Here is a 25,462-nt window from a genome sequence, read left to right as displayed (position 1 = left end):
CTATTTATCAGACTTGTCTACCCTTCGATATATCACACTGGTGTTCTTAGGAAAATCACATGAAGTAGTAGAGGAAAAAATTAGACAAATATTTTTTAATTATGTTTTTGAAAATGAATCTATTATTACCCAGTTAAAAGTGATGAGACTTTGTTTTATAGACTATTTTAATAAAATCTAATAATCATGTCTGTTCATACTGAAGTAAAACCATGGGTCAGAGTATTGTGGGATTTGGCAGAACCCCCAGAAAGGCATAAATTTCACTAACATTACAGACTCTACTCCAAGTCGATTTATATGCCCCAGAATGACCTCAGAAACAAGCTGTGAAGGTCAGAAAAAGCTAAAACCTCATTTTATACCAGAATAATATGCAAAGACAAAGAAATAAACCTAGACAAATTTACCAGTATAATAGTAATAATAAGTAAATTACATAGCAAGATTTATGCTCAGTTTCAGAAATCAAGATACATTTACCTTGAAAGGCAGCTGCGTTTCGAGATATCAGAAACTTTAATGTAGAGCTGGATGTTTGAAGCACCTGCTGCATATCTTGGAGAGCTGCGATTTGATAACTTTCCTCCATCTTCCTGGTGCAACATGCAGGTTTTTTGGCTATGCAAACCTGAAGATCAGGCCCTGGAATACATAGAATATTTTTCATAATAATTACCTGTTCATGTAACAAACATTACATGTTATGTATCTGACATTAATGATCAGCACTGCACATTACAGGTTCATGTTCTATATGCCCACCAGCAAAATGATACCAGTGGGTCAACACCAGCCTTAGGATACCCTGGACCCCACAGCAAGCTGTGCCAGGAACTGGCCCCATCCACCGGCAGGCAAAAAACACAAACACAGGAAGGTTAAAAAATATGCTACTAAACAACAAATGGATCACTGAAGAAATCAAAAAATACCTAGAGACAAATGAAAATGAAAACACAACAATCTAAAATCTATAGGATGCAGCAGAAGAAGTTCTAAGAGTGAAGTTTATAGCAATACAAGCTTACTTCAGGAAACAAAAAAAAAAATCTCAAAAGAACAACCAAACCTTATACCTAAAGGAACTAGAAAAATAAGAACAACAATGACAACAACAACAAAAAACAATGTTAGTAGAAGGAAAGAAATCATAAAGCAGAAATAAATGAAAAAGAGAATTTGAAAAAAAAAAAAACAGTAGAAAAGATCAATGAAACTAAGAGCTGATTCTTTGAAAAGATAGACAAAATTAGTAAACCATTAGCCAGACTCATCAAGAAAAAAAGCATGAGGGCCCAAATTAATAAAATTAGAAATGAAAAAGGAGAAGTTACAACTGACACCACAGACATACAAAGGGTCACAAGAGATTACTACAAACAATTATAGCCCAATAAAATGGGCAACCTAAAAGAAATGGACAAATTTCTAGAAATGCACAATATCCCAAGATTGAACCAGGAAGAAACAGAAAATATGAAGAGTCTAACTACCAGTAATGAAACTGAATCAGTAATAAAGAAAAAAAAAAGTAGTTCAGGATGGCTTCACAGGTGAATTCTACCAAACATTTAGAGAAGAGTTAACACCTATCCTTCTCAAACTATTCCAAAATATTGCAGAGGAAGGAAGTTTTGGAACTCATTCTACAAACACAGCATCACCCTGATACAAAAACCAGGCAAAGGTATCACAAAAAGAAAATTACAGGTGAATATTGCTGATGAAAATAGATGCAAAAATCCTCAACAAAGTATTAGCAAACCAAATTTTCAATATTATATTAAAAAACTCATACATCATGATCAAGTGTAATTTATCCCAGTGATGAATGGATGGTTCAATATCCCCAATCAATCAATCAGTGTGATAACCACATTAACATACTGAAGAATAAAAATCATATGATCATCTCAATAGATACAGAAAAAGCTTTTGACAAAATTCAACATCCATTTATGATAAAAACACTCCAGAAAGTGGGCAGAGAGGAAACATATCTCAACATAGTAAAAGCCATATATGACAAACCCAAGCTAACATAATACTCAGTGGTGAGAAACTAAAAGCATTTCTTCTAAGATCAGGTACAAGAAAAGGATATCCACTCTTGCCACTTTTATTCAACATAGTGTTGGAAGCCCTAGCCACAGCAGCAGACAAGAAAAAGAAACAAAAGGAATCCAAACTGGAAAGGAAGAAGTAAAACTGTCACTGTATACAAATGACACGATACTATACATAGAAAATCCTCAAGACACCATCAAAAACCTACTAGAGCTCATCAATGAATTCAGTAAATTTGCAGGATACAAAATTAATATACAGAAATCTGTTGCATTTCTATACACTAACAATGAACTATCAGAAAGAGAAAGTAAGGAAACAATTTCATTTACAATCACATCCAAAAGAATAAAATATCTAGTAATAAACTAAAAGACCTGTACTCAGAAAACAATAAGACACTGATGAAAGAAATTGAAGACAACATAAACATATGGAAAGATATACCATGTTCATGGATTAGGAGAATTAATATTATTAAAATGACCATACTACCCAAGGCTATCTACAGATTCAATGCAATCCCTATCAAAATACCAAGAGCATTTTTCACAGAACTAGAACAAATAATTTTAAAATGTGTGTGGAAACACAAAAGTCCCTGAATAGCCAAAACAATCTTGAGAAAGAAGAACAGATCTGGAGGAATCATGCTCCCTGATTTCAAACTATACTACAAAGCTACGGTAATCAAAACAGTATCGTACTGGCACAAAAACACATACATATATCAATGGAACAGAATAGAGAGTCCAGAAATGAACCCACACTTACATGGGCAATTAATTTATGACAAAGGAGGCAAGAATATACAATGGGGAAAAGACAGCCTCTTCAATAATGGTGTTGGAAAAACTGGACAGCGACACACAAAAGAATCAAACTGGCTACCCTCTCACACCATGCACAAAAATAAATTCCAAATGGGTTAAATACCTAAATATAGGGCCTGAAACCATAAAGCTTCTAGAAGAAAACATAGACAGTAAGCTCTTTGATATCTATCTTAGCAATATTTTGTTGGGTATGTCTCCTCAGGCAAGGGAAACAAAAACAAAATAAATAAATGAGCCTATGCCAAACTGAAAAGCTTTTGCACAGCAGAGAAAACTATCAACAAAATGAAAAGGCCCCCACTGAACAGGAGAAGATATTTGTAACTGATATATCCAATAGGGGTTAATATCTAAAATCTTCAAAGAACCCATACAACTCAATGTCAAAAAAACTAACAACGCAGTTAAAAAATAGACAGAGGTTCTGAATAGACATTTTTACGAAGAAGACATACAGATGGCCAACAGACACATGAAAAGATGCTCAAGATCACTAATCGTCAGGGAAATGCAAATTAAAACCATAATGAGATATCACCTCACATTGTCCGAATGGCTATTATCAAAAAGACAGCAAATAACAAGTGTTATCAAGGATGTGGAAAAAAGGGAACCCTTGTGCATTGTTGACGAGAATGTAAATTGGTGTAGCTGCTATGGAAAACAGTATGGAAATTCCTCAAAAAATGAAAAATAGAACTACTATATAATCCAACAATTCTATCCCTGGGCATTTATTCGAAGAAAACAAAAACACTAATTTGAAAAGATATATGCACCCTTATACTCATTGCAGCATTATTTACAATAGCTAAGATATGGAAGCAACATAAGTGCCCATCAATAAATGAATGGATAAATAATGTGATATATATATCATATGTGATATATATATAAAGTTACTCAGTCATGAAAAAGAATAAAATCTTGCCATTTGTGACAACATGAATGGAACTAGAGAGTATTATGCTAAGTGAAATAGATCAAACAGTAAAAGACAAATACTGTATGATTCCACTTATATGTGGAATCTAAATACCAAAACAAATGAACAAACACAACAAAACAGAAACAGACTCATAAATACAGAAAACAAACAGGTGGTTGCCAGAGGGGAGGGGAATAGGGAAAGAAAGAAATAGGTGAGGGAGATTAAGAGGTACAAACTTCCAGTTGTAAAATAAATGAGACACAGGTATGAAATGTAAAGTGTGGGGAATATAGTCAATGACTACATAATATCTTTTTATGGTGACATATTGTAACTAGACTTATGGCAATTATTTTGAAATGTATTGAAATATCAAATCATTATGTTGGGTAACAGGAACTAACATAGAGTTGTACACCAATTGTACTTCAAAAACAAACAAACTCATAGAAAAAGAGATCAGATATGTACAGGGAGTTGGAGAAGGGGGAACTGGATGAAGATAGTCAAAAGGTACAAACTCCCAGTTATAAAGATAAGTAAGTACTAGAGATGTAAAGTACAATGTGATAAATATAAATAACATCATTGTATGTTATATATGAAAGTTAAGAGAGTAAATCCTAAGAGTCTTACCACAAGGAAAAAAATTTTTTCTATTTCTTTGATTTTGTATCTACAAGAGAAGATAGATGTTCAGTAAACTTATTGTGATAACCATTTCATGATGTATGCAAGTCAAATCATTATGCTGTATACCTTAAACTTATACAGTGTTGTATGTCAACTGTATCTCAATAAAACTGGAAGGAAATAAAAGCTACAATGAGATACCACCTCACACCCATTAGAATGACTACTATGAAAAATACAGATAATAACAAGTGTTAGCGAGGATGTGGAGTTATTAGAACACTTGTGTACTGTTGGCTGGAATGTGAAATGGTAAAACCACTGTGGAAAACAATATGGCAGTTACTCAAAAACCTAAAAGTAGAATTACCATATGATCCAGCAATTCTACTTCTGTATACATACCCAAAAGAATTGAAAACAGTCTTGAAGAGATATTTGTACACCACATTCTCAGCATATTATTCATGAAAGCTAAAACATGGAAGCAACCCAAGTGTCCTTGGATTGATGAATGGTAAGCAAAATATGGTATATACATACACTGGAATATTATTCAACCTTAAAAAGGAAGGAAATTCTGACTTATGCTACAACATGGATGAACCTTGAGGACATTACACTAGGTGAAATAAGCCAGTCACAAAAACACAAATATAACTCCACTCATATGAGGTTCTTAGGATCACCAAAATCATAGAGACAGAAAGTAGAATGGTGGTTGGCTGGGGCTGGGCAGAGGGGGGAGACTGGGGACTTACTGTTTAATGGGGACAGAGTTTCAGTTTTGCAAGATGAAAAGAGTTCTGGAGGTAGATGGTGGCAGTGGTTTGTATAACATAAACATATTTAGTACCACTGAACTGTGCACTTATAAAGTGGTTAAGATGGTAAATTTCATATTTTACTGCAATAAAAAAAATTAGAAACAAATTTTGCTAGTATGATTAACAACTCTTATCCTACAGGAGCCCAGGGCAAGCCCCGTTAGCCATAGCAGGTACGCTAAAGAACAGAGAAAAAGGTATGCGGCGTGGAACAGTGCCTACAGAGGACAGCCCTGAGGGTGCATCATGGGGTGAGCCTCAGGGCATCCCAAGCCTACCCAGGTTTCAGGACAATTGTATTTACATGGCCCAATATAATACAGTTCTTCCCTTATTTTAGGGTAGGAGTAAGGGTTATGGTCTTTGATCTCTGCAGAGTTTCACAGCTTCCACATTAGCTCTTCACTGACCAACTGTAGATCAGCAAACATAAAATATGCAAATGTGCATGTGTGTACACACACACACACACACACACACACACACACACACACACACACAACAGTCACCTTTCAAACTCCTCCTTTTCCACACAGATTCAGCCTCAGGCTTCAGTTTGTGTAAGTTAGACAAATAAACAGCAGCGTGCTTGAGCATTGCACAAAGGCTCAGACACATAAAATGTGTCACAGTAGGTAACATCTTGGCAATTGTTTCTTATTTATATTGCCTAAAGTTATACAAAGGCAAATTCTACTTCAAACAGTAAAATTGACTTAAAGAAAATAAAGTTATCTTCTCAGCTTTCTTCCTAAATGGAAAGATTGAGGAATTAGAGTTCAGAGAAAAACAATGATAGAGACTGGGGAAGAGAACCAATGAATAAATATTAAAGGATATAAACATATTTGGTACAGGAAAGACTGCTAGGGAATAAAAATAATGATAATAGTAACAACAACAACAATAATAGAATCTCTCTCCAGAATTTAAATACCTAACATCACTTTGCTAGATCACATTCTTAAACACGGCCCAAGAAGGCCCCAAGTTGGACCACTTCTTCCTTCCCTCCTGCTCCAGCCTCATCTCAAGTAACATCAGCCATTGTACTCTTCCCTTCACACACCAGCCTTCTTTTATTTCCTCATATTCACCAAGTGCCCTCTTTCCACAGAGCCATTCTGCATGCTCTTCCCTCTGTCTTAGACAGTCTTGCGGCAAACACACACCTTCCCCGACTTCATTCCCATCTATTTTTCTTTAGATCTTAATTCAGTCTTCCCACAGGAACTTTCCTTAACCCCACCGACAGCTCCAGTCCTTACTCTATGCCTCTGGACTGCCCCTCATTCCTCTTCATTGCACTTATCATGGTTGCAGTGTTATGTTCCTAAATGTGATTACTAATTAATTAGTTCCCTCATCCGTACTACAAAGCTCCAAGTGCAGGAACTTTTACTCATTATCGTATGCCAGTTGTCCAGCTCAGAGCCTAGTATAATGCATCATAAACACTCAATTTTCATTCATTAAACCAACAATCAAGGATCTACCATGTATATGCGTTATCTCATTTAGTCGTCACTTTAACCTTATGACATAGGTACCATCACTACCACATTTTACTTGTGAGGAAATGGAGACATAAAGAGGCTTTAAAAGCTGCCCAGTGACACATACTTACATAATACAAAATGGTGGAGCTGGTGTTTGGAAACAGGCAGAGTGATTTCCAAGCTATCGTGTTCACCACCACTCTACTGAGAGGAAAGCAATGGCCTTCAATCTATAAATGGTTTGTGTACAGACAAACCTGACCATTTTCAATTCCTGTTTCTAAAGAAGTCATCTGTTTGGAAAGTTGCAAGAAAATACATTTTAGGTTAGGAACCATCCAAGGAGTTTTATTCAAAAATAAAAATAGGCTAAAATATAAAGTTATAGAGTTGCCATTTGCCTTTGTGCCCAATTTTCTTTAATTTTTTTTTAAATTTATTTTCTTGGCTGCATTGGGTCTTCGTTGCTGAGCGTGGGCTTTCTCTAGTTGTGGCGAGCAGGGGCTACTCTTTGATGTGGTGCGCGGGCTTCCCATTGTGGTGGCTTCTCTTGTTGTGGAGCAGGGGCTCTAGGTGCATGGGCTTCAGTAGTTGCAACACGCGGGCTCAGTAGTTGTAGTGTGCAGGCTCTAGGGCGTGTGGGCTTCAGAAGTTGTGGAGAGCAGGCTCAGTAGTTGCGGCTCATGGGCTCTAGAGAGTAGACTCAGTAGTTGTGGCACACGGGCTTAGTTGTTCCGTGGCATGTGGGATCCTTCTGGACCAGGGATCGAACCAGTGTCCCCTGCATTGGCAGGCAGATTCTTAATCACTGCACCAACAGGGAAGTCCCTGTGCCCAATTTTAAGTGGTGGAAAGTACGCTTAGAAAGATGCTGCAAATTACCTTGACCGCTTTCTAAACATATGTGGAAGAGAAACCATCATGTCTCAGCACACTCTGAATAAGCATGGCTAGCAACTTAGACCACTTAGAGCAAACACATCCCTCAAGTTGATGAGGATCTGCATTGATTAATCCAGACTTTCATTTAGCATCTTGGAAGTTGGTAATGCCAACATAAAGCTAAACTCCAAACCAAATCAAGACTATAATTCAAAGACCTAGTTATGTCTAATTGGCACGATATTTTTATCAGTAGTAACTTAAGAGTTAGGGTCGCAGTGGAGGGGGGAAAAAAGTCTACAAGAAACTAGTTCCCTTGTTTCCTGTGTCAGTCCAAACGACAGGCGAGATGAACTACACATCCTCAGGGAAAGAACCATATCTTACATTTTATTCACAGTGTAAGCACAAAGGACATAATAAGATGCTTGTTGATCAAATGCCCAGACTTCAGTTCTCCCATTGTAAATAGAACTAGCATCATAAGAAAGCAAAGCCAAATGGACCCCAAACAGATACTACATGGTAACAAGATGTATTTTCAAAATATTTCAAAGCCTGGCTTCAAAGAACATGGCATAACCGAGGATGCTTATGAATACGCAACCCAAGCTCAGGTGCAGCAGCCGTGTTTCTGATCAGTAAAACCAAACTCTGCGAGAATTAAAGTGCTGAAAACAAAATGAAACTAAAAATAAAACAGCAGGCTCCTTGCTGAAGGGGCCCTCGACCAGAATTGTGTAGGCTTTTCTGGATTGCCTAACCAGAAGCAGCAGTACTGGTTACTACGTTTTCCTTTCTGTTCCCCCACTTAAGAAACTGTTAACAGCCATCTACCTGCTTGTGTACTTTTGTTAATATGTTAAAACAGGAACATTGGGAGGCATTCTGGAAAGACGGTGGCAGTGGCAGCATAGTTTTCACGATCTCCAAATCCCCACACGGACCAGATAGAACAACTTGAAATCAAATCCAAAAGATACAACAAAACTAGGTGACGTAATATCCCCACAACCTTCAAAATATATGTGGAGTGGGGAAAAAACAGCCACAGATCTTCACAGTATCAGAGTCTGGGCAGGAGAGAGAAAAATGAAGCAGAGGGATAATATCTGAAGGACCTAAGGACAGATGAAGCCCCAAAGAGCCAACCAGAATTCACAAGAAAGCACAGTGGACCGATTTGTGAACAGCAGCTGAAATGGAGAGTTTCGCCCTCTCGATCACTGGATGTGTGCAAAGGAGCCAAGATTAAAATGAATGAATTAGCAGGATCAATCCAGACCCCTGTGAACTCTCCAAAGAGATCCAGCAGGCTCCTTTCCAGGGAAGAACCCCATGCAGAAGAGAAACGTCTGGAAGCGGAATTAAAATTCAACAGAAGAAGGAGTTAAGAGACATACACAGAGAAGGTCCAGACCAAAGTGGGAAGGGAAATAAATCCAGGAAATTTCAGAAAACACGCAGCCATACTTTTAAACACTACACAAAACCAACAGAAGAAGAAACTCTGTAAAGTCACAAAAACTATTCTGAAGTCTATTTCAACCTAAATTTCCAAGGAAAAAAAAACAACTTCACGTGAACTGAACATCAAAAAATATTGAGGTCAAATCTCACACAGAGTTATTACAATAAAAAAGGGAGTAAGGAACAGAATAACATCCCTACAGACAAAGAAAGCATGCCAGAAAGACATGCCCTCCCCCAACAAAAAAATAAAAAATTCAGCCATGCTATTTCAAAACAAGCTAAAAGATGACATAAAACATGAAAGAACAGCACAAATCAGAATTTTAAAAATTCAGATATGAGGTGACAGTACTCAGGAAAGAATTAAAGATGAAAGAAAAACATTCTGAAGAGAAGACTAAACTAGAAGAACACAGGAGCCAATCACACAAAGGTAATACCTTAAGAGAAGCAGAGGGTGGAAAATAAGGAATTGTGAAAAATCAAAAAGAATGAAAGGATTTGAAAGACAGTGACAAAAAAAAATATTGTTTATAATGTAAACCCCTGAAGAAGAAAACAGGACAAATACTAAAACCTGTATTTTATTCTATGCTGAAACTGTTGTGAGGGTGAAATGGGATAAAACAAATAAGTAATTATGGACTATTCTGTTCTCTAATTCTATCCTGTATCCTTGAAAATCAGGATTTTTTTTAGTGAAGAAGAAAAGAGATACAGACATAATAAAGAAGAGGTTAAGTAAAACTCTGCAAAATAGATAGCTAGTGGGAAGAAGCCACATGGCACAGGGAGATCAGCTCTGTGCTTTGTGACCACCTAGAGGGGTGGGATAGGGAGGGTGGGAGGGAGATGCAAGAGGGAGGGGATATGGGGATATATGTATACGTATAGCTGATTCACTTTGTTATATAGCAGAAACTAACACACCATTGTAAAGCAATTATACTCCAATAAAAATGTTTAAAAAAAAACCCATAAAGATATCCAAAAAAAACCCAAAAACCTCTGCAAACTTGACTTAAAGTAGCAATATGAAAGCATGAAGAAATTTACCTTTAAAAAAATATATTTCCTAGTTTCACTGAAAAGGCCTAGGAACAATGAATAACTGAGTGGCAAAGGGTCCCCCGTGTGCCCAGATTATAATCTTGAAATACCAATACTCTCAAAAAGAAGTCAGTGCTTCTCTAAGAAATGCCTCCCTCTAGGTCTGGGGCAGGAAAGAGATAAGATGACAGACCAGCTAAAGCATCTTGTTCACCAGATAGCAAAGAAGCTAGGGTCAAATAACCCTAGTTATTTGCTAATAGACTTGCTAGTAGATAGCAAATAACTACCAGGGTCATATCAAAACAGACTCAGGAAACATATTAGTCTGCCAGGGCTGCCATAACAGAATACCACAGACTGGCGGCTTACACAACAGAAATTTATTTTATCACAGTTCTGGAGGCTGGAAGTCCAAGACCAAGGTGCTGGCAGGTTTGGTTTCTCTTGCGGCCTCTCAAATCCTTGGCTTACAGATGGCACCTTCTCTATGTGTCCTCAGGTGATCTGTTCTTTGTACATGTGCTCTCCCCATGTCTTTCTTCTTAAAAGGACACCGGTAATATTGGATTAGGACCCATCCTTATGAGCTCATTTAACCTTAGTTACCTCCCATCTCCTAATACAGTCATATTAGGGGCTAGGGTTTCAACTTAGGAATTTGGAGGAACACAATTTAGCCCGTAACAGAAGCCATCTTCAACTATCATACTAAGTGAAGTAAGTCAGAAAGAGAAAGACAAATACCATATGATATCACTTATATGTGGAATCTAAAATATGACACAAATGAACCTATCTATGAAACAGAAACAGAACCATGGACATAGAGGACAGACTGGTGGTTGCCAAGGGGGTGGGGGGCTTGGGGGAGGGATGGAGTGGGAAACTGAGGTTAGCAGATGTAAGCTATTATACATGGAATAGATAAACAACAAGGTCCTACTGTACTGCACAGAGAACTATATTCAATATCCTATGATAAACCATAATGGACAAGAATATTTTAAAAAGATTATATATATATATATATATATATATAACTGAATCACTTTTCTGTAGAGCAGAAATTAACACAACATTGTAAATCAACTGTACTTCAATAAAAAATATTAAAACTGAAAAAAAAAAGCCAACTTCAAAACATTTTTGCTGGCCAAACATGGGACAATTTAAGTATCGCTAATAATAATTGCAATGGATTACAACAAATCAAATAAGCTTAAATCCAAGGGTTTTCTGTATCCATGCTTTTTCTTATAAAAAAAAAAAAAAAGACGACTTTTAAAATAGTACCACTGATTGATAATATACATTCTCTTTTTATTTCAAACATTTACCTCACCCCTAGCCAACTTGCAGGATTTTTATGTTTGTAACACATATCAGCTTTGTTGATGGTTGACATAGGAAAGGGCCTTGGTGTCAAGACACTGACATCAAGATATACTTTAGGTTCCCCAGAATGGATGTTACGTGTCATAAAATACCAAATTCTCACCAGATGAAAATAGGGCCTTGGAATTCATAGTAGTAAGGTGATACTGGTAAATTTTTCTCTTTCTGTCTTTTCTGAGAGTGTCTTCTTGCCATACATTCTAAAACTGATGATCTGTGAAATGTTATCAGGGTGAAAGGGTTTTGACTGAGTCAAATGTATTCCTTCATCCAGGTAGAATAAAAAATACTTAAGTCCATGTATCTAGCAAGAATCATGACAATGGCATTGGATCTCCTGAGAGTTGAGTAGCATCTGTTCCCTCTCCTGGAATTTCCTTTCAAGCTTTACCTCTTCCTCACTCACATACATGTTATTTAGATGAAATTGATACACACAAAAGGATGAAAACACAGCATTCTATCCTGTCAGCACAATGATTGATTCAGAAATAGACAGCCAGTCACAAGAAAGAAATGCAGAGATATTTGCTGAGGTCTCCAGGAAAGCAAAGCTTTCTCTTTTCTGCTGGACCTGAATTTAATTATGCAAGAATGCAAGGTTTGCAGATGCCGTAGTCATTTTCCAGCTCAGAGTAAAGCCTGGATCTACCACAGATTCTTCAGTTACCTACCTTATCAAGAAATCTAGCCAATACAACACTAATAATATTTCCCAGGATTATGGCAGGCCAAATCATTCCACTCTCTTTTATGGTTTATTCCAGAACATCAAAAGGATGTGATACTAAATGCAGGGTCTGATAACACTCTTTTAGTGGCCATTCCAGTTCTCTGCTCTAAAATGAAATAAAATGTGTTATGTCCAAGAAATAACAAGAAGGATTCCACTTGCAACATTGCAGTGCTAGCCACAGAAAGCCACCATTGACTGGGCAAAATACAACAATCAATGACCTGAAAGCCCTAGAGAGAGAACAAAAGAAGAAGGATTCTGGACAGGTGTCAGTATTTGGAGGAATGGGAAAGCATGAGGTTAATTTCTCATCTCTGTGGCATTTGTGCTAAAACCTGTTTAACCGTTTGAAAGCTCCTTCTTTTCTAACTTCTGCCAACCCTGACCTGAAGGGCTGCCTAACAGTTCCTGATACCACCCTGCATCTTGGTGCTTTCCTGAACATTTGCTTTGTGTAGTTAATTGATTCCATTTAATTTGCTTCTCTCCCAAGACTACAAGCTCTGATAGGATAAGGACCACCTTTGCCTTGTATCCCAGTGTATTGTATGTAACTAGCACGGTGCCTGGAACAAAAGATCTTCAGGAAAGTATGTCTCCTTCCCTTTCTCCTTACTTGCACATAAATATTTTGCAAGAAGCCTAAGAAAGCACTTTCACGGCTTAAAATTAATGAGATAATTTTCCATATAGATCCAGGATGAGCATATTGCTGAGGACATTAAAAACTGGTTCAATAAACATTTTGAAATAGTATTTATGATGATCGTATTTACATTTTTACAAATATTCCTCAATAATGTACCACTGTAATTTAAAGATTCATCTTTTTTCTTTTCTGGAATACAGGCACTGTCCTCTAAAAGTATATATTGATATTATTCATTAAAATAAAAAAAAATTTTTTTTCATAAGAGTATTAAGTGTTTCAGCTATTAAGGGTTTTTTATGGTTCTGGATTCAATAAAAAATGATAATAAAATTCAATTAAAAATTCAATTAAAAAAAAGTAACATTTGCCAATCTACAAATTTAAACAAATAGGGTCAACATAATACCCACTGGTAGAACAGTAATGCTGTCCCTCGCATATAAATGGCATCATTGATCCTTCAATGGATAACGTATTCAGTTGTTTTTCTAGTCATGGTTGATGAATGTTCACACAAAATCACATATTTAAATCCTTACTTTTATAACCCATAACAAAGCAATTCTAACATGAAAGTATGTCCTGAAGCAGAGAAAAGTTCTGCTAAATGGAATGTTTTCTCAAACTTGAAGTCATGAATTTGGAGTCGACACTCTCTGACATGTTAACCAACTCAGGAGAAAAAGCTGAAATACATATTAATACATATATCTGTTAAGAATCAGCAACAGTAGAGCCTGCTCCTTGAGGGATGGAAAAAAAAATCAATTGCAATCTCATCCCCTCAGTTTTAATGAGCCCCAAACTGTTCTATAGCCAACAATCCACACTGTTTCTCTAAATGAAACCAGGCCCATGCAGCACGGCTCCCGCAAGCCAGGCTGAAGCTGAGATTCTGAACTATCTGGCACAGGAAACTGAGCATTACTTCTCCATTTTCAAGGATGTATTTGCATCCACGGATGTCCATGGTCTAAAGACCTTGTCGGTGGTGGGGTTAGCGGTGGGGAAGGAGAGGAAGCTCCCAACCATAAATGGAGCCCAGAGCAAAATGAATTGCCTGCCACAATTCCTGTGGAATCAGCCCACTTCACAGTAACCCCCTTTCCTCTGAGAACTGCTCTCTCAACACCTCCACAGGAGAGGTCCCTGCCAGCCTCAGGTATGTCAGGTGACCTCACATCTGATTAAAGTTTGCTGAACTGAAAGCAAATAAGTGATTGAAACAGAATCAACTCAACTGTTTCATCTGAGAATTTAGCATTGGAGCACACAGAAAGTCTAGTCTGTTCTCCATCAGGCTGCTTTAATACATAATTTAGGAGTGAGGTGCCCATGCTATTTCACCATGGAGACAAAAAAGCAGAGTGTACAGAGTAGAGAAATGAAGGGAAAGCCATCAGAGTTCTCTATAGTTCCTACTGTAGTTCTTTTCCGAGACCAAATTATTTCCCCTATTCTGGGGTTTCATGAGATACACCTAAGGCTTATAATTAGTTTGTGTTTCTTGCAATCAAAGTACCCAAGCTAATACTCTAGTGGAGGGGTAGCAGGAAAAAATGAATTGATCGATGTTATATAGAAGGATCTCAGGAACCGTGAAACATGTTAAAAAGCCCAGGCAAAGAAGCCAGACTTAGAAATTGTGGGTGGGCAGGCAGAGTGCTTTTGGGTAGAGAATGGTGACACACTCAAAAGTGTCCCAACCCAAACACCAAGGCTATCTTTTGTGGCTAGAAATAAGTAATGTATTAAATACAACTCTTCACCAGCTCTACTACAGGGAACCCCACTGCCACCATGTTTGTTAACACACACATTAAAGGGAACTCTGTCACCCAGATACTTCTGAATAAAAATAAACAAAAATCCAACTCAAATTGGCAAAAGCATAAGGGATTTAATTAGTTCAGAAAACTAAAAGTATAAAGTAAGTATAGTTCTAGGCAACTTTTGACATCATTGCTTTAATGGTCTCACACAGGACCTGCTTCCTCTCTGTCTCTCCTCTCTGTCTCCCATAGATTTTGCTCCATCCTCAGTTTCCCCTGGTGAGCACCCCCAGACACTCCAGCCTCATGTAGAAAAATGGCTGCTGTAATTCAGTCCATACCACTCAGAAGAGGAAATATACTTCAGATAGTCCTTATAGAAGAAAAAGAAAACTTCTTTTTCTCAGAAGTTCCAGCAAACCTCTCTTCACATTTCATTGGCTCTGGCTGGCTTATGTGCCCATATGTGAACAATCACTGTGGCCAAAACATGAAGGATGTTGACGGATGTTGACTGGTTTAAGACAATTAGGAGTTCAGGATTGGGTAAACTGCATTCAAACTACATGTGAGAGACAGAGGGTAGTTGGTTGCAAAAGAACAAAAAAACCTAGGGTACTGTGGGGACAACAGTGACTAAGAAATGACAAATGACCACCACAGGAGCAACTGATGTCTCATTTCACATGGGAGTGCCAAGTCCTATAGCACTACACCAGAGGAAGCCCAAACCGACTACACAAAACACACATGGACATACAAAACGCACCTTGGGGTCTCACGGGGATACTTAGTGGGGATGGAAAGAAACAACCAGGGACAGTTTCTACATTGTCAGGTAGAAGTTCATTAGTAGTGAAAGATGGGCTTAACTGTACACATAACATCAGTTATTTGCACAGAATGGTAAGACCTGGAGGCTTGAGATGTGCAGCTTATCCCATTTCATTTTCTGCCTTGTAGCGTGAGTTCTAAAGTAACAGGATGGTAGAAGAACATAGTTTCTTCTCCACTCTCCACAAATTGGCAGTGGGGAAAATGGTCTCAGATGGGGTACTTCCTGTCCCGTCGACTCAACATCCATGGCATTGTGTTTGGCATCTAATAGTCTCTAGAACTTTTTATATATTGAGGTTTTTCCTGGTTGTGATGTAGATGAAGTCTTCTTTTATGTTTTTGCTTCTTTTTCAACACTTCCATGGATATTGGGAGAAGGGCCATTGAAAATGGCCACTTATGCTCCCATCCGTCTAAGAACAACTCCCAGAATTTAAAAAGAGAATAACAACTGCATGTTTGACTGGTAAGAGTATAGAATGGCATGGCCATTTTGGAGCATGATTAGGTGACATAGATTAAGGATATGTAAATTTCATGACCCTGTCCTGAAATGAAAAATATAAGTACAAGTTAATAACAGAGATTTCTGTGGTGAATGGCATTGCAGGCAGACAAGGTACCCACCACCAGGATGACTGATGAGTAAAACGAAGGGGATAACATGGTAGAGATAATAAGTTACACAAGTAGAGCTCCACATGGCAACATGGATGAATTTTAAAAGACTCTTTAAGTGGCAAATGTAAGAAACAAAATGACATCTTTGGCAGGGTGACATTTAGTAAGTTTAAATTATATATATGTTACACTACTGATATTTTTAAAGATATGTGCATATGAGGAAATACATCAAACAAGAGTGGTTTAGGCAAGCAGAGGGGAGTATGGGGTACAGAAAAGATGAATGGGATGGAGAGAAAGGGATATTATCAAATAAGCTGAGAAAGTTCTTGCACAGGCTGCTAATAAATGTGCCACAAACTGAGAAGTATAATAATTCTACACTTGATTGCCTTAAAGAAAACAGAGTAATAACAAAACACGGCTTTATATTAAACTTTACATTTATTTTTAAATAAAAATGAACAGTCTTAAGACTGTAGAGCAGATATACATACAAATGAATAGTGGCAAGGAACACCAGCTAATACCCTCAATTCAATCCCAACCTGCTAGAATGCATTTGCTCTAAGAAATGTTTTCCCCAAGTTTTCCATATCTCTCAGTCCTACCAAGTAAAAAAGACACTTTGTTTTCTACTGAGGATCATTTCGTCAGCATCAATCTCTGACCCTATTCCTCTGGGGAAGATTTTTTCATAAGCAACAGAATAAACTTCTAAGCAATAATTCCTTTTGAAACCCAAGCAAACACAAATACCTGCTAAATTAAAGAGCAAATGGCTTTAGATCCTTCTACCTCCACACCTTCAAATATTTCTAAATCCAAACCCATCTTCACTTCTCATCTCAGAAAAATGTAGGTCTCTTCTCCCGTTGAAGTTGGATCCAATGTGCATAATCTAACCCCTCCTGTTTTAGTCAGGGTTCTCCAGAGAACAGAACCAATAGGATGTACTTGTACCTATATGAATAAGATTTATTATAGGGAATTGGATCACGTAATTATGGAAGCTGAGAAGTCCCACAGTCTGCTGTCTGTAAGCTAGAGACCCAGGAAAACCAGCGCTATAAATTCCAGTCCAAGTCCAAAGGCCTGAGAACCAGGAGTATCAATGGTGTAAGTTCCAGTTCCAGGACTGCTTGAACAGTCAGGCAGAGAGAAAGAGAGAGAGAGAGAATCCAACCTCCCTCTGCCTTTTCGTTCTGTTCAGGCCCTCAGTGAGTTGGAAGACGCCCATCCACACTGAGGAGGGCCTTATGCTTCACTCATTCCACCAGTTCATGTGCTAACCTCTTTCTCTGAAACATGATCACAGACACACCCAGAAATGTTTAACCAGCTATCTGGGCAACCCGTGGTCCAATCAACTTAACACATAAAATGAACCATTACATTTCCTATAATTTTAGGCACTTCATTCATCTCATTATTTCCTCTTGCTCCTTTAGGATTTCCTGCTTCTATCTTTCTCCTAGCTACTTCCTTACAGCAAATTCCCTAAATAATGTAGTTCCTCTAATTTACACTCTTTCATGTCATCTTTCATACTGTTGCCAGGATGAACAACCTAACACGAGAATATTACTGTGCTACCCAGCTTAAACTTCTTGCATGTGTTCCTGCTCCTCAAAACAGTGTTTTTTTATTTTTTCTTTTAAAGTGGTTTATAGATCTTTGCATCAAGATCTTTGATAGGGAGAAGGCAAAATGCTTTATGAAAATGAAGATTACCAAACTGGTTGAATCAGGGTGTCTAGGGGAATGACTAGATCTTTATTTCTAAGGGACACTACAGGTTCTTGCCTTGCATACTAACATTTGAGAGACATTGATCTCTTCCTCATCATCCACTTTGCCTCATCTCACACCATCAACTCCACTACCTTTGAGCATAGAATGTTGTTCCATCATTTCCAGGCCTTTATACCATTTCTGCCCCAGGCTAGGATGCCCTTGACCCCTCTCTTCCTTTTTTCTTTCTACTAAAAACTTTCTCATCTTTCCAAATTCAGTTCAAACTTTTCTGAGGGCCCCTGTTAGGATTACCCAATCTCTACTTTGAACTCTTATCAGCTCTGTCCAAAACACTATCTTAGTATGTAAAATATTTTTATTCTACATTTTCTTCCCTCCTAAAAACCATCAACTTCTTGAGGAAAAGGACTTTGTAATTTCTCCTTTATCTGATAAACTACTAATTAGTGTTGTCAAAGAAGAGAAGAGAAGAGAAAGGAATGGAGGAAGGGAAGAAGGAAGGAAGGAAGGAAGGAAGGAAGGAAGGAAGGAAGGAAGGAAGGAAGGAAAGAAGGACTGGTTATTCTACATTAGTCTATGAGTTGTCTTGAAGAGTAATAAAAAATTTTTTTATTAAAATATTGCTCATAAACTAAATGATTTTTAAATATACTATAGATAAGACAGGATTTTTTTCTAAAACAAACTCAAAATTGGTAAGGCACATGAAAAAATGTGCCTTAAAAATCTTTATGTTCAAATAAGCATTTATTCCTTCAGAACAACTTAAAATTTAGCCTTAACCAAAAAAAATTGCTTTTGAATTTTTTGAATTTAGAAAGAAGAAAAATAAGGAACAAAAAGTTCTTACCTAATGATTTAATAGTATAGCAGATAAACACACTAATCCATTTTACCCAGGAAATGAGTAAATTATGGAGTAGTAGACTCTGCATCTGAAAAAGTGTTAACCCAAATATTGGAATTCAGAAAAGGAAAAAAGGTAAATAGCACTTTGAAAATTGGTTACATTTATTATAGAAAAGCTCTAATAATGAAAATTGGTTACATTTATTATAGAAAAGTTCTAATAATATATCCAGACACATTAAAAATTAACAAAATGATGGGTTAAAAATCCTAGCACGTATCTGGTGTATGGCAGGCTGTCAAAACTGGTATTTGCTTTTCTCTTCTCACATAGCTATGATAACTAAACATCCCATTTAAATGACAAATAAACATCTCGTTTTAAAATTAACAGTCTAGTTAGATGTCTGCCCTTGAGTCAGCTGAGATACCCTATTTCTACCTGCAGGCTCCATCCCACTCCAGATTCTAGTATTAAGTGAATCCTAGTCAAGGGTTCAATTAAGTACCCAAAATTCATTCTGCATTGGTTCAACATATTTAGTACCTTTACTTGTCCTGGCATACTTTCATACCTGAATTCCAGTAACTAAATTATACTCCTACTGTTTATTCCGTTTCCAACAATGGGGTCAAATTGTTTTCCCCAACCCATACCAGATTGCCAGCCTCCATACTGGGCCCAGTATCACCCAAAAACTTGGGTTATCAGTCATGACTATGATATCCAGAGCAGGGGTAACTAAATTCCAGGCTGTGTCTAAAAAGCGCTGGATTCTGGCAGTCTTCACCCACCACACTTTACTATCTATTCTTGCCACCAACTCCACCAAAAGAAGTCATTCTTGTCCCAAGAAAATCCAGCAATGTCATGATGAAATAGAATTGCAGGTCCCCAGGATCCTGTAAGTCTGCAGAAATCTATCCCTAAGTAAAAACAATTAACTGCTATGAGTTCCCATCCTGCTTCTATTACAGTGCAAAAGATTATATTTCTTATTACCTCCATAAATTTAATATCAGATTTATGATTTAGAATCATTATTTGCAAACATTACACAAAACTGAGGTCAGAAATCTTCTTCATTTACAAAATAATTATAATGACTCATTTCTGTTTCCTATCACTGGCCATTTTATTCCAAGTATGTATTATGATTGATTATTTTATTTCTAATTGTTTCTTACTTGACTTAGAAACTTTTAAGTAAAAAAAAAAAAAAAAAGGAATTGTATGCATACAGTAGCCTTTTTAAGCCCCTGTGTATCTGAGGATGCCTACTATCTTAAATACAGTTTCCTTCCAAAGTCTGTATCTTCCAGCTTCCAGTATTGTAGAGAAGTCCAACATCAACCTGCCTATTTGTCCTTTTAGTAACCTCTCTTCTTCTGACTATAAGTTTAAATGACTTTTTAAAGTACTAATGGTTCAAAAATTTTACCAGACTATAAATCATTTCAATAATAAAAATGGCCTCAAATACAATAATATAAATGCTTAATAAATGGCCAAGTTAAGACTTGAAACCTGCAGCAAGGCTCCAAAGCCCATGCACTTAAATATTAGACCACAATGCTTCAAGTCTCTGACTCTGTAATATTTCTTCTATTATTTCTGAGACTGCCTTTCCTATGCTTTTCTCTCTCACTCTGAAATATTCATCAGTTGTTGGATCTTTCGACTGTATCTTGCACTCCTCTCATCTTTTTGTTCATAGTTTACATTACTTTAACCTTTTCTTCATAATTCAGGAGGAACTTCTAAACATATCTTCTAATTCAGTCATTCAGGTTCTATTTAGCCTATTTTTCATAGGCTTCACTGCATTCTTTAAGAAAACCATGAATTTGACCTTCAAGAATCCTTTTCTATTCTCAGATTATTTTCCAAGATGTACAGTTTTGTCTTATGAATGCAACATGAAATATGAATGAGAAATTAGGAGGTACTCTTTTTTATTAAACATCTCTCAGACTGAAATTCTGGATCTTTTACAAGTCCAGCTGGTTTTCCATTTTTACATGTACCTTATAGAAGTTATCTGTTTTATGATGTATTTGGAGTTGCAATTAAGTTTGTCAAATTTTTAGATTTCTGTTGTTGAATTTCAGGCCCAGAAAGGAATGTTAATAAATGTTTTCAGTCATGCTTCTTTACTAGCTGGGCGACCCAGGAGTCCAAGTGGGATAGGGAAGGGTCAGCATCAGGAAGACACTGTGGAACAGGGAGTTCCAAGGCTCTGCCCAATTTTCTATACTATTTTTTAGGGTCTCCAGGGTGATGTTTCCTTCTTCAGCTGGTACCCCTACCTTTGCTGGGATCAACATTAGCAGTGGCCCTGCTTCACTCGGCATGCCAGTCTTGTTAGGGTGCACATATACTTTGTGAGTTCCGACATGGGGAGCACTTTAGGAAACAGCAGTATAATCAATACTTTTCCTCCCATCCGCTGTCTCATGGCCCACCTTCCTGGTGGACCCTACAGTTCTGAGCCAAAAGGTGTTAGCGAGGCTGCGTTAGGGTGACATTTCTGATTTCTGGAGCAACTTCTCTTCCACGAGCTACAGCAAACTGTAAGCTTATTGGTCCCTCCCTCATTCTTACCTTCATGAACTTTATCATGGAGAAATTTGTCAAATATTTTGGTATTTGGGTGATATTCCACTGTGGTTTTCATAAAATGATACATGTTTTCCCTATTTTATTGCTTAATGACTTTTATCATAATGTGGAGGATGGGGAGGAAAAAGGAAGAGTTAAAATGCTAACATTCTGAATTCCACCTTAAAAATGCTAACATTCTGAATTCCACCTTAAAAAGTGTATCTCCTTCTTAATGTGCTGTTTTGTTTTGTTTTGTTTTTATTAGAATGGAACTTCCTGAAGAGGTATGCCTCACAGTACGTAATTGTAAAAAAGGACCATCACATCCCCAAATAACTGTTAGCAGTTCTTTATGACATTTAGACAAGTCTCTACCTCAGAATACACAAGTAAATAAGCTAGCAGATTCTTTGAACAGAAGCTAAGAGAAAAAGGTGGATGATTCTAAAATCCTTGGAAGTGTTTACTTGTTCACCCTCTGGATGACTATGGGACGTGATATTGATTTATAATGACCGGTAGAAATGTGCTTATGATAGGATCACAATGATACCTGATAGAGTGAGACCTTGAGTTGCATTCCAAGATCTACTCTTGCATTTTCTCCATTTTAAGTCACTAAAAGATGCCTCATAAATTTATTTATACATTATTTTAAGGGGGAGGAACTATCTTATTAAATGCACACATTAAGAAGTTATTTCACAAAACATCAAAAGGTAAACATAAAAAAATAATAGAAAGGAGGAAATAGTAGGAATAAATAGGTAATTATGCTGCTGGCAATGGGGGTAGGCAAATAAAAGAGAAAAAGAATTAACAGCTTGACATGCAAAAAGCCAAGAGTCTCTTGATTTCTCAACTTTAAGAAATAGAGGTACAGGGGAGGTGGGTTATTCCATGAGGATTACAGCTATGGTCTCATCAAATAAGATGGTCACCTACCTTTGATTATTGAAAATGGTTATGTTATCATTTCCCTGACAAAATGAAATTTTAGGGCATATAATGTAGAAAATTTTTTTAAATTACAAAGGAAACCCACACATCTGAAAGTTCACTAGCCTAGAAAGTGGGGTTAAAAAGAAAAAGAGTTGGATTATCAAATCCCACTCACAGAAGCAGTGACTCACAGAATCACAAACTTTACTAACTGTTCTAGGGATGCAGGGAATTGTGAGACACGGGTAAAGCCAGGAGGAGTCTGAGCCCATCACTGCAGCTCCCCAGCTCCCTCCTTGTCACATTAACATAAACCCAGGCCCAAAGTTAACACGAAAGGTTACTAAGCAGTTGTTCAAACAAGAAGAGCTATTTGGTCACAAACTATCTCCATTTTATACTCTGATAATTACATAACTGACTGTGACATTTTCCTATGGCCCATGACGCATAATTCATAAATAAGTCTGAGGGTTGTTTACCATAAGCAGCCTAGACAGGCTTCGTATACTCTGCTAAAAGCATTCCATAGGTCATGATCATCAGGAGGATCTATGAGCATCTTTAAATTTTTGACCTGATCATTTCTTCTCTTCTAACCACATACTTAATTTCAATCTCACACCATACTGTCAGGCATCATGATATTTCTCACTACAAGGAAAGAGTCTCCTCTGCACCGTCTCTTCCTGGCCAGGAAGACCACTATCCAAATATTCCACATGTGCCTTCTCTATCAGTTAAAGATATCTCGTCTACCAGCTTAAATTGTTTATATCATCACATAATCTATTCTAAAAGGACCCATGGAAAACTTCTTGTTCCTTACTTGTTCTTCCTAATAACTGCTCTGCATATGTAACTAATTGCATTATTCTTTGAGTGGCTAATAGGAAACTCAGAGCCAAAATTTTCAGCCCAGCTTGCAAGTGTTCTGCTTAAAATGTACACTATTTCAAGTCTTAATCTTATACCTGATTTAATATTATTTTTCCTACTCTTACTTTTCATATCATTTCTATACGTAGCTTCATGTTGCTTTTCCCACTATTATTTTCAGATTATATAAACCTCTGCATATTAATTTAAACTAGTATTGGAAGAGCTAGGATACAAACACATATGTAAAGATCTATGGCTAATTGAAAACACTTAGGACACTGAATGGCTTGACTCCTTCTGGCTCAGATTATTAGCTCCTCTAGAAGTTTTATAACTCACCTACAACTAGATAGTAGGGAGCTACAGCATGAGACTTTATAAACTATGCAGTGAGAAGCATATGTCATTTGAATAGCCATACACAACATGCAATGTAATTAAGGTTACTCAAATAGCCATGAATTCAAGGTCAATATGTTCCTCTTGCTTTCGGGACTGATTTCAGCTGGATGTACAATTTTTAAAGTACATGGGAAGCACCTTAATAGATTGCTGTTGCAAGATAAGTAGAAGAAATCAAAATCATATTGATTCTACCTCTTAAATAATTTTTAAGTTTACTTCTTTCCACCTGTACTACCACCACTCTAATCTTAAACCTAGAAAAGAAGTTTTAAATGGATACGCTACCGACAAGAAAAGTCTTTTAAAAATGCAAATCTGATCATGGCATTTATGCTAAAAGATTTTCCGTGACTTTCGATTGCTCTTGAGATACAGTCCAAAATCCTTAACACAGCCAAAAAGGCCTTAGGTAATTATGGCTCTCTCTCAAGTCACCACTTCTGCACTCATTTCATCACTTTCTTAAGCTGTAGACATGTTCATAAAGAGTGTACTTTGCAAAACGCTCATACACAAAAGAACGACCAATTATACTCTAGTTTTTTCTCTTCTTCTCTGCAGAATTCAGCTTCTCGAATGGGTGGTCTGAATTGATTGTTTCCACCTCATTCTCACGCCAGCCCTGCCGTCTCAAGTCTGACCCGACCACTCCTTGGTGAGTGCACACACCCAGGTAACTGGTGGACTCTGTGTTGTCAAATCCAAGGGACACATATCCATTTCTAATCACTCTTGACCTCTTTGTGGAATCTGACAATACTTACTCCCCAGTTCTCAAAACCCTTCCCTTTCTTTGATTTCTAGAACATCACTGGATTATCTGTTTTCTCCTAGTCCTTAATTATTTGTGTTGATGCAGGTTCTGCCTGTCAGTTCTGCCCCTGAATGAACTTCTACTCCCAGGAATTCACCGACACACTTAATGATCTCCATGTCTTTATGTACATCCCTCTCTCAAGTGATATTTGGACCCATACTTCCAACTATCTATTGTACATTATCACCAAGATATACCAGAGTAAGCTCCATACTGACATGCCCCATGTTGTACCTTCTTCCCTGCAGACTGTCTTCTACTCTCTGAAAGCTACTTCGAAAACTGGGCATCATACTAGACGCATCCTTCCACTCAAATCCCCTAAAAATCCCGCCTTCTAAGTCTTTCCATCTGCTCCATCCACTTTTTCAAGAAGAGATTCCCTAATTGGTATTAAGTAAAAATATCCCAGGAGAATAAATAAAAAGTGAATGAGGAAAAAAACACTCTTTCCCTATGCAAATAAATTTTTTTCTTAATAATCAAATAAGTAGACTCTCTCAAGTGTAGTACTTTCCAGAGCTTTAATATTGATATGTAACGTGGCTCTTTAAGACACATGTTCAGGATGCAGTGTTGCTCCCGATAGTGAGACCCTCCTGCTAAGAACACTAATGAAACAGCCCATAGGAATAATATGCAGCAGATCATAGTCTGGGTTTTGCTGGTTATTCTTTTTGAGGTCAACTGAACCAGCATTTTTTTTTTTTTTTTTTTTTTAATTTTATTTATTTATTTATTTATGGCTGTGTTGGGTCTTCGTTTCTGTGCGAGGGCTTTCTCCAGTTGCGGCAAGCGGGGGCCACTCTTCATCGCGGTGCGCGGGCCTCTCACTATCGCGGCCTCTCTTGTTGCGGAGCACAGGCTCCAGACGCGCAGGCTCAGCAGTTGTGGCTCACGGGCCCAGCTGCTCCGCGGCATGAGGGATCTTCCCAGATCAGGGCTCGAACCCGTGTCCCCTGCATTGGCAGGCAGATTCTCAAC

General features: G+C 37.4%; 1 protein-coding gene across 2 annotated transcripts in view; it reads right to left on the bottom strand.

The window, feature by feature from the left end:
• GPC5 (glypican 5) overlaps positions 1–25,462 on the bottom strand; it is a 1,396,728-nt gene that overhangs the window by 1,350,191 nt on the left and 21,075 nt on the right. For both annotated transcript variants that reach the window (XM_059902813.1, XM_059902814.1), the window contains exon 2: positions 484–645. In XM_059902813.1, the coding sequence (XP_059758796.1) occupies positions 484–645 (162 nt within the window). The remainder of the gene's footprint in view (positions 1–483; positions 646–25,462) is intronic.

Source organism: Balaenoptera ricei, chromosome 18, assembly GCF_028023285.1.
Source record: "Balaenoptera ricei isolate mBalRic1 chromosome 18, mBalRic1.hap2, whole genome shotgun sequence".
NCBI lineage: Eukaryota > Metazoa > Chordata > Mammalia > Artiodactyla > Balaenopteridae > Balaenoptera > Balaenoptera ricei.
Note: the sequence above shows the minus strand (reverse complement) of the source record. Positions and strands in the feature narration are given on the sequence as shown.